Genomic DNA, 11,452 nt, shown 5'->3' on the forward strand with positions numbered 1-11,452 from the left:
AATATGATATGTGAGTATATTGTGTTATGTGAATTGTAAAGTATCAAGGTCTGTGACTTGAATGTAATTTACTTATGCTTTGTTGAATTCTATATTAAATTTGGTGTTTTTCATATAGTGGACTATGGGTCGCCCCGGTGGACTATTGGGCCTCGTGCTTTTTGGGCCGGCTTGGCCCGAAAATCAGCCCGCATGCCGTGCTTGGGCCGTCAGGCAGGCACGGTAGCCTGTGGAGACACGGCCCGGTGGCATGCGGGCTATATGGCCCGTGCCCTATCGGGCCGTGCCTAACATGGCCCCATGCCATGGCGAGCTAGGCAAGCCTGTTGCTCAACTTTAACATTTTCTTTACTTGGTAACGAAGAAAAATAACCGTCGTAAATCAACGGTGAAGGTATGAACCTTGCAAAAAGTAGGACGAGAATATCAATTTTGTCAAAGAACACTTTTAGTTATGGGTATTAGGTGATTAATGCATTTTTTTGTTGCACCGTGCGTTGTAAGTTGTGAAACATGTGACACACTGTAATTTTTAGTTTCCACAATGTAAATGCAACATTGTATTTTTGTAAGGGAACAGGAGGGATAAAAGACCCCTGCTAAAATTTAATTTATTAAAAGGGGAACAAAAGTTACAAATGTTACAAAGCAAACAAAACGGATCAAGAAACAAAAAAGGAAACAAAGAAGATAAGAAAAAGGTTACGCAAGGACTTCTAACAAAATAAATTACAAAGCGGAAACTATCCATTGATCTATGAAGGGGTGATACTTCGCCTTTGCTCTTAGCAAAACTAAGGCCAACTCTTTCTTGAATATTGTCTTGCAGCGGTGAAGAGAAGGAGGCACGTCATTGAAAATAGCTTGCGCACGGAGGTTGAAGATGTGTGCTGCTGCTTAATAAAAGATAAAAGCGCACGAACACTAGCTAGGGCCTAGTTGCCCCATGGCCATGGTATGGCATCAAAAATTTGTGCTGGCAGCGGATTGAACGGTGGGTGGATTTGCTGGATTGGAAGGCTCTATGTACCGGATGTTACAATTTTGATAATGTATAGGATAACTCAACAGGTCGACTTATAATTTAGAACGATGGGAGTACAAGGGAAGCATTGGTTTCACTTCGAAAGTTAATAGACCAAACGTGATGGAATCATGCAAGAGGTGGAGTCTTGTACACTTCAGATCCCCTAAAATTCGTGTTGTGCCTACTCACAGTAGATGGGTAGATGACAGACAAGCAGAGCCCATTGCTTATTACTACAGACCTGGAGGATCAAACATATCATCTTCGAGTGAAGATGATACAACATCATATATCTGTGTACAAGTTTATAACAGTTTTTCTGGTGTCGTCCCACAGAAGCGGTGAGTTTATCTTGTCACTTTGTCAGCTTCTTGTACCGCAAACAGAAGGACTTGAGCCTGTCAAGCCCATCTTCGAGAGAAGATGGATCAATTGCAAAGGTGATCCGAAGCCAATCCTTGTATCCCACAGCACATCCTGACATTTTGTTTCCAGCAAGTTACATATCAAATAAAAAGGTTGATCTCAAGGTGGATGGAAAAATGACTTGAACCAATCTGCATTCTAGAAACTATAGTCTGAAATGAATCATATATTTTGATTTTGGAAGAACAATACCTGGCAGAACAACCACTAATTCTTCCTTTGCCAGCCGGCAGCAGAAGTCCATGTCATCTTTGATGTCCGACAGGCAAGATACATCCAGTTTCACCTGCAGCAAGTCAAGGGAACTTCACACATTGTTAGCAAATCCCTCATGGTGTCCTGCAACATGGAAGAGTATATGTAGTGACTCACAGACCATTACAAACATGGATCCCTCTGGTTTGCTTGGGCATGTGATTGCGTTGATGTCCTTCAACTTTTCCCAGCATATATCTGCACTTTCTTTTAGAATTTTGATGGTTTTTTGGAAGAATTCCTCCTTTGTGTTCTCCAGAAGGTTTGGAATTGCTCCCTGACAAACAAAATTTTGTGATTAAGTCGATGCAAACCATTATTTTACTATGTGCAAGGTCAAATCTTGCAGGAAAATCGCAATGCAGGTATAGTTACCTGGACAAATGTTGGAGGATCAGCGGAGATATCAAGGTAGCTCTTGATGCTGCCCACTACCTGAAAGAATAAAAAAGTTTGTATAAGCATCATTTCACTGCATTTAACGCCAAATCTGAAGAATAACTTTTCTATGATCAGGCATGTCAGGACCCAGGCCATTTTGTTATATGAAATGCAAACCAACTTCCAATTCCGATTATCAGATAACAAGTGTTAAATCATGAAAAGTAAAGTACCTTAGTCATCTGAAATACACCATTCGGATCATTGGTAACTATCCATCCAAGCCGCCATCCAGGCACTACCCATTTCTTTGATATGGAACCCAGTGTGAGCACTGGAGCCACAGAACCAAACACACCCATCGGCACAAACTTCCTCTCTCCAAATGTCAAGTGTGCATAAACCTCATCTGCTATGACAAATATGCCAAGCTTCCGCGCGGTCTCAGCAACCTAGTAAACCATGGACACAAATAGGCATTCAGGCTATTCCCCAAGAACCGTTAACTATGTAAGGCAGAACCACTAGTAGCTTATTAGAACATGCCTTGGCCAGGTGCTCATAGGAGTACACATTGCCACAGGGGTTTCCTGGGTTGACAATGACCATGGCAACAGTGTTCTTGTCAGCAAGAGCTTGGATGCCTTCAATGTCAACCTCCCAGTCTTTCTCAGGTAGAAGATCGAAGTATCGTGCTTCCATGCCATTGAAAACAGCGCGTGCCTCATAGAATAAGTAGCCAGGCCTTGAAACCAAGATGTTGGCACCAGGACGAGCTAACACAGAGCAGATTATCTCAATTGCTTGAGCACAGCCACTTGTGAGGTAGACATCATCAGGTGACAATGTATATGGCAAATCACAGGATAAGAACTGAGCAATGGACCTGAAATTTAAGGTTTTAAGCCACCGTAAGGTCACCATATATGTCTAATGTTGTGAAGAACATAGATGTATAATGGAATTCTGATTAATTGGAACAAATTAAGTGTTGTGTAGTTTGTACTTCAAAGAAAATAACCATGAATGTCTGTTGGGAGAAAATTTCAGTGTCCAATCTCCTAGGCATCAAGAGACTGAACACATAGCATGTAGCACATGTGCAGGATTCAGTCAATATTTTTTATGAACACAAACATGTACCACTTATCAAATAACCAAAAAACACGGAAACACGAAATGAAAAATGTCATGACTTCACAATCTAAGGAAGTGAATCTTATAGTTGGAACATGAACTAAGGTGCAAAGCAATATTTGCCCTTGTAGTGTTGATGTTAGTGGGTATCACATAAAGTTCGCGGAGACAATATTGGCAGACACCAGACACAATGTTCAGTGGTTCTGAAACAGAGAATGTTGATTTCAGCAATAATGAATTAATGTCGTACCAATCTTTTTTCTGAAATAAAGTGGGGAGGCAAACAACCTTTCCACAGCATCTGTCAATAGTTATTCCCTTGTATGTTTTTGTGGTATATATTGTACCATTCCTACCCGGTGAGTGTTTGCTATCACAGCAGGTTGCCCAAGACAATATTGGCAGATGTAAGGTTCAGTGATTCCCAAACAGAGCATACATTGTGTTAACTAGAACTGGCTATTGAAATCATGCTGACTTCAGCAATAATGAATTAACAGTGTACAATCTCTTTTCCTTTCCGAAATAAGGTGAAGAAGTCAAAGGGCCTTTCCACAGCACCAGTCCTATAGCAATTCACTTGTCAGTTTGCTGTGTGTGATCTCACAGATAGTGCTCTAGTTTTATCAGGAAATTGAAATACACCAGTACCAACAATTTTCTTAGTCAATCATGTACCATTCACCATGATGAAAAATGAAAAATTTCTATTGTAAAATGCCAGCAACAGTTTACACGTCATATTATTTTAGCATCAAGCAGTTGGATTTGCATCTAAAAATAACATAAGCAAGGGAAACAAATGTGTAGTTTGCACTGAAACAACGTAACCATAAATTAAATGTGTCGGTAGAAAACTCCAGTGTTCAAGCTCATAGGCATAAAGAGACTGAACACATAGCAGGATAGCACAGGTGCATGATTCAGTTATTATTTCTTATGACGGTGAGCCTGTGACTGTCCTGTAACTGATGAGATAACCCCCCCGGAGAAAAAATTCACGGAAACATGAAATGAAAAATGTCATGATTCATAATAATCTAAGGAAGTGAATCTTATAGTTGGGGAAAACGATATTTCCACTTGTATTGTTGTTGTTAGTGGTTATCACAGCAAGTTCACGGAAACAATATTTGCAGACATAAGGTTCAGTGATTCACAAACAGAGCATATTTACTTGAGCAATAATGAATTAAGGCTTAAGGTCTACGAATCTTTTTCTGAAATAAGGTGGGTGAGTCAAAGTGTCAAACAGCCTTTCCACAGCACCAGTCAACTGTTTGCTTTGACAGCAAGTTGGCCAAGACAATACTGGCAGATGTAATGTTCAGTGATTCCCAAACAGAGCACAGACTGTGTTAACTAGAACTGGCTATTAAAATCAGGCTGACTCCAGCAATAATGAATTAATGGTGTACATTCTCTTTTCTGAAATAAGGTGGGGAAGTCAAAGGGCATTTCCACAGCACCAGTCCAATAGTTATTCACTTGTCAGTTCGCTGTGTATGAGCTCACAACAATGTTTTGAGTTTTATCTGGGAAATTGAGATACACCAGTACTAACAATTTTCTTAGTGAATCACATACCATTCCCAACGGTGAAAAATGAAAAAATTATATTGTGAAATGCAGGCTTCAGCATCTAGCAGCCGGATAGAAATAACTTAAGCAAAGGAAGCAATAGAGACAGAGGAGAAGCCAAAGCCGGCCAGCCGGCTTGAACAGCGGCCAAGAAGTCAGTCACCTCACCTCCGTGCGGGCTCAAGGCCGACGCAAGTGGAGTAGGAGTTGTACTCCCCGGACTGGAGCGCGCCGGCGACGGCGTCCACGGCCTCCGGCGCCGTCCGGAAGCACGGGAACGCCGACGGGTCGCCGTGGCCCATCGGGACCACCGGCCGCCCGCCGCCGTCGGCCTCTACCATCCCGGCCTTGACCCTGCCCAGCACGCCGCGCACCGAGAGCGCCGTCAGGCCCAGCAGGGTCTCGTTGGGCTCGAAGTTCCACGAGGCCGGGACAGACGTCGCCACCCCATTGCCGGCGCTCTTCTCCATCGCTCGCGGCGCGGTGGTTGCTCTGGGGCGCTGCGACTGCGACAGAGGTTTGTTTGGCTTTGGCCTTGTTTACTCCCCAGAAAATTTTGCAAAATTTTTCACATTCCCTGTCACATCGAATCTTTAGACGCATGCATGGAGTATTAAATATAGACGAAAATAAAAACTAATTGCACAGTTTGGTCGAAATTGACGAGACGAATCTTTTGAGCCTAGTTAGTCCATGATTGGACAATATTTATCAAATACAAACGAAAATGCTACAGTGTCCATTTCCCAAAATTTTTCGGAACTAAACAAGGCCTTTGTTGTCGGGCGGCTTGGCCACTGCGAGCTCAGGAGTGATGCGGGGCAGTCGTGTGAACTCTGCCGGTCTACTTATAGTACACAAAAGAGTTTAATAAAAATACGATGTCAGAAATTTAGACCGAGGCCTTGTTTAGTTCAAACAAAAACAAAAAACTTTTCAAGATTCAACGTCACATCGAATCTTACGGCACATACATGAAGCATTAAATATAGTTAAAAATAAAAACTAATTACACAGTTTGTCTGTAAATCACGAAATTAATCTTTTGAGTATAGTTAGTCTATAATTAGACAATATTTACCACAAATAAACGAAAGTGCTACAGTAAACAAGTTCCGAGGGCGTTTGGTTGGAAATCAGTTCTGAATATGATTCTCCGGAGAATCACGCCAAACATGTTACGACTACCATAGGAGCGAACTGCTTCTGACACATACATGCATTTAACACCGCTTAGAGTTAAATTCGATAGAAGTGACTTAAAAGGCAAAAAAGTTCAGAGCATTGGTACATGTGAGAATTCAACTTTTTTAAATAACTTTTAGTTAATTACCAACTTTTATAATAACATACACTCAAAAGCCTCAACTGTTTTAGCCGAGACATCTTTGGGGCTATTTAGTTGGTAGTAAATTTTTTTAGTTTTGACTACTATATAACACTTTCATTTGTATTTGACAATTATTGTCTAATCATAGACTAACTAGACTCAAAAGATTCATCTTGTAAATTAAAGACGAACTATGCAATTAATTATTTTTATCTATATATAATGCTTTATGTGTATGCCACAAAAACTTTGCAAAATTTTTGGGAGAACTAAACATGTAGGGGCTCCTGAATTGACCTGACTGAATTGACTACATGTGGTTTAGTACCGATTTTCTTCCATCTCCTCTCATATTTCTACAAGAATCTAGATATCCCTACTGAAGGCTAAAGCTAATAATGAATTAAGTCACTCCATATAATTTTATAGCATAAATTCATGAGCGTTCGTATTAAGTCAATGACTTAAACCTAAGTAGGTAGGATGCACTACCAGGAACCTAACAAACTTAGTTATGCTCAGTTTACTCAAACATGGGGCATTAACTAAGGGTTAACTGGAAAATTCTTCCATGTCAAAAAGAAAAACTCAAACAATTCTTATATTTTGGGATAAAATCAATAGCTAGTTAGTACTTCGTCCGTTTCAAATTATAAGTCACTTTAACTTTGTTTAGTTTATATATTTTTCTGTATATCTAATATATTATTATATCTAGATGCATAGTATGATAGATATATATAAAAAAGTTAAAATAACTAATAATTTGGAACGGAAGAAGTACATAGTATATTTGGATCATCAAATGAAAGTTAGTACAGGTCATAGTCGACGGAAAGCGACTAAATATTTAACAGGTGATGCCATCTTGGAGCTATCGGAGAGGCGAAAACCAACGATTATGGTGACCTCATGAATATTCATGGAATGACATCACTCGATTTTATACTAGCTATTGGATAGTGAGCTAAGAAATAACAAATTATCCTATTCTCTTACATAAAGGAAAAACAATATAAGGAGCCCAAAAATGGTGGACCATCCCATCCAAAAACTAACAACGCATAACATAATTTGAGTGGTTGTTGAATGGCACCATATCCCATGGCTTGGCGGCCAAGTTATTTGCAAGCTAATTGGTGTGAAACATGTTTTGCTGAAAGCACGAGGAAGCTGCTATATCTGGTCTCATTTTTCATCTCTTTCATTCTCCTAATGCACAAACGTAAACCTGCAACGACATCATGTCTCTTTCATCCTCTCCATCCCAAATTATAAGATGTTTGAATTTTTTTTATCCCAAGTTTAACCACTCATCTTATTAAAAAAATCTATACAAATATAGTCAAATTTAGGTAATACTTGTAGAACTTTTATTAATAAACCAAGCCCCGACAAAAAAAATTGTAGAAATTTTTGAATAAAATGAATAGTTAAATGTTATGTCAAAAAAGTCAAACATCTTATAATTTGGAATGGATTAAGTATGTCGGAAGCATTGGACATGGTTATCAATTTGTGTTTGTCTTTGCTACTACTAATTATATAAAAGTATTAAGGGTATGGCAAACGGACGATGATGTGTGGCAAGTGGACAAAAGGTAAATTTGCCCTTAACTTGACGACAATATTACCAACATGCGTCCACGTCACAGAGAGACACTGCGTGCGCGCTGAATTGGATGCGCATTGCACAGGGGCCCGAAAGTTCAGTACAGAAAAAGTGGAGTTATTAAGCTCGCTTAGTTCTTGTTAAAAGTGTGGAGAAAACAAAAACTTCATTTGTTTGGTCGTCGATTTCAGATAAAGGCTATCCTCCAGCATACCTGCACAAAGTTTATAATTAGCAGGAGATGCCTTGGGTTAAGCTAGTAACTTAGAATGTTATCTTTCGCCACAAGGAATACACGCGTCACAGACAGGATTTTTGTTTGGTCATAGTATACGCCTACTACCGTACGTGAAGAAAGTACCTTTGTCATAGAAGGTGCGTCTCTAAACCTCTTTGATGACGAATCAAAGAAAAATGCTATTCATCAGTTTCGTCACTAAACATGATGCTTCTAATTAGTTGTCAACAAAAACATCACAGCACGTTGAATAGGCCGGGAGGCACCACATCGTCATGATATCTGGTGAATCTGGCGAGCTGGTGTGCTCAAGTTGCCTTACCTCTTCTTAGCCAGCTTTATTCCGCTACTTTTTTTTGCTTTAAGTTAGATCTTTTTTTAGTGGTGTGTTGGCCTATTGGTAAAACATTGTAATAATTGACCTGATTCTATCTGTCGATAGATGAAACCGGATTATTTAAAAAAAAAGGCATCAGCCAACCAAATCATGTTGCCAACCTCATGCTCAGCTTGGCCATATATGGCCACCGTACCCCGCACCCATGCCTGAGCATACGACAGCCCTATGCTCGGCTCACCCAGCCACCACATCCGACCAGTTGTAGCAACCAGGCCGGCCGGCCCTCACTTGATGTGGGCAACACTTGGCCCTTCTACTCGGGGAAAAGCCTGTCCCCAACTATATTTCCCATGGGATGACACTTCATTTCAGACTTTTAAATTTGAACTGTTCGTATTCGTCTCTTAATACTAACTAGTATAGTGCACATGCTAACGCCATGGCTTCATTTCAAAGATGTACTTGAAAACAACCGGGTAACCATATTTTTTGATAGTTTAAGTCATACATGATTGTTTATGACCATGTATATTATCCAGAAAACACTTAAGCGTCTAAACACAACATATATAGTTCATCAATTAAAGTTTAACTAAATCAATTTCTTTTACCCTGGAAGTCTAATGACAAAGTGCATCAGGCACGTCAGGGCATTAAGCCATGCCAAAGCAATTGGACTTTCACTAAAAGAAGATATGTTTTAGCTTTGCATTACAAAACATGAGAAAGAAGAGAGGGCATTCTTTTTGTGATATATAAATTGCAGATGCCATTTTTAAACGTATCAGGTCGTATGTCCGAGGAATGCTGAGAAGGCTTTGCACCTGTCAACAGTGGAAGGTCGCAAATTACACAAGGTCAATTCACACGCATCAGCTCCTCATTAGTTAATGAATACCAGAAGCATAAGACATGTATAAAAAAAATTAAAGCAAAAAACTAAAGAACACAAGTCTAGAATAATTTATTTATATTGACGCAAATAAAAATAAATAAAACATGGAGCGCAAAAAATAAAATTATTTGAGTATACCCAACATTAATCAACAATTTGGGACGTCTTTATAAACATTATTCTTGGTGTTATTCCCCCTTGGAATATATGGTTTAGTCAAACTCTTGATCTTGACACACCCCTCGACAATGCAACATACCTATTTAATGTAATAAATCTTTATAATTCTCTTTATAATTTTGATCAAACTTTAAATGCTTTGATTTTCCAAGATTCTTAGAATAACTTATAATTTGGAATGGAGGGAGTATCTTGCAAACCTGAAATTCAAATTGACATTCATTTTCAGAAATAGCAGCAGAATATATGTAGGAGTATTAATGAATTAAAAGCATAATTACCAACCTCTACAGGAAGATAAATTGGCTTCTGCTCACTGCCAACAACCCAACACCGATGCATGGGAGAGGTTAAAACCTAATATTTTAAGGATCTAAGAAACATTTAATTAGAAGTGCTGATTTTTTTAATGAAAGATTAGAAGTGCGCCTTACCATAATCAGGTTGAGTCAAGTTTGTGTCCACGACATCTATCTTTTGGATGTTCTGAACAAAGTCATTCAGCAGCAGAGATTGAACGAAAACTGATGAGAACACATATACAATAGAAAAATTACAGCACGTTACAAGCTCTAAAATGCAGTCAAAACATGGAATATAATTACCATGCAAAGAACATCCAGCAGGCCAAGAACATCCGCCAGTCCTTGGCGCCTCCTCCCATGCTTCCTACGGCCGGAGTGGCCGAGTGTGATCGCCGCAGCAAGAGGAGTCTCGAACTCTCGATGGGCAGCTGCACGGCAGGTGGGGCAGAGAGAGTGGACGTATGCCAAGGCAGACAGTGATCTCGGTGGCGGACGGCGAACATTGCGTAGCCGATAGGGCGGGACCGGTTGTACGCTGGACTGGACAACGGCTAAGGTGGAGAGGGCGAACGGCAATCTCACTCGTCGGACTGCACGGCGGTTGCGGACGGCAATCTCGCTAGATTGCACGGTGGCTGCACTGCAGCAGGAGACGGTGATCTCGTTGGCGCGAGGCAGAGGGCGGACGGTGATCTTGATGAACTGCATGGCGGCTGTAGGCACAGCTGCACTGCCCTAGGTCAGTAGGAGACGGCAATCTCGCTGGCGGACGTCGCGTAGCCGAGGCAGACCACGATTTCGCTGTTCTCGCGCGGATGTCGCGCGTGGGCCGAGATGGGTTTCCTTGTGAGAGGCGGATGGTTGGGCGATGACAAGGACCATACACGCGATTCTAATCGTCGGATTTGAGTGAGTAAGAAGAGAGAAAGATAAGAAGCAATCTGAGTGTACGTGGTTGTTTCTGTGGGTACATTTTGTTTGGTGAGTGGAGGAGAGTTATCTCAGCGGGAGAGGTTTTTGGGTGTAGCCTTAGTGCACTCACAATGCAAGACTCTATCACAGAGTCCAAGACAATTAACTACATATTATTTATGGTATTTTGCTGATGTGTCAGCATATTTATTGAAGAAAGAGGTAGAAAAAATAAGACTCCAAGTCCACATTATTCGAGATAATAAATAACTGTAGACTCTATGATAGAGTCTGCATTGTGAGTGCCCTTAGCAATGTTTATGTTGGTGCATTAGTAAGGTAGATCAGTTGTATGAACTACTATTAATGCAGCTTGAATTGATGTGATGTCAAATAAAGATACATACTGCATGGATTATTTGTCCAAGGGGAGCGATTCACTACTACACAAATAATTTCGCGAGTCACTATCCTTTTATCCACCTTAGTTAATCGGTGGCAAGGCTATAAATGATTACATCGAAAAATAATTTATAAATTTGCCAATTAACTCGGATGAAGACAAACTCTTTATCAAAACTTTAGCATTCGATGAGATTTATAATTTCGTAATTGAAAAGTTTTTTAATTGAAAATGTTTAGGGTCCTAAAATATTGTTGTAAATTCAAAGAGTTTGAAATTTGAAATTATCAAACAATCTCGGATGTTGATATGGTTTATACAAAAGTTATAGTTCTGAACTTTTAGTTGAGAAGTTTTTAATGTTTGGAGTCTCAAATACGTGTTCGATGGTTATATATTTAAAGTTAAAATTCCTAAACACAAATGT

The 11,452-nt window shown here is 40.0% G+C and overlaps 1 protein-coding gene across 1 annotated transcript; it reads right to left on the reverse strand.

The window, feature by feature from the left end:
* Positions 1,056-5,643, reverse strand: LOC8058608 (nicotianamine aminotransferase A). Its single transcript, XM_002450908.2, has 8 exons — positions 5,584-5,643; positions 4,979-5,337; positions 2,636-2,975; positions 2,323-2,541; positions 2,084-2,143; positions 1,830-1,985; positions 1,646-1,739; positions 1,056-1,504 (listed from the first exon to the last, which is right to left on the reverse strand). The coding sequence occupies exons 2-8, from the start codon at positions 5,278-5,280 to the stop codon at positions 1,383-1,385; spliced, it is 1,293 nt and encodes a 430-aa protein (XP_002450953.1). The 5' UTR covers positions 5,281-5,337; positions 5,584-5,643; the 3' UTR covers positions 1,056-1,382.

The sequence above is a fragment of the Sorghum bicolor genome, chromosome 5 (genome assembly GCF_000003195.3).
Source record: "Sorghum bicolor cultivar BTx623 chromosome 5, Sorghum_bicolor_NCBIv3, whole genome shotgun sequence".
Taxonomy (NCBI): Eukaryota; Viridiplantae; Streptophyta; class Magnoliopsida; order Poales; family Poaceae; genus Sorghum; species Sorghum bicolor.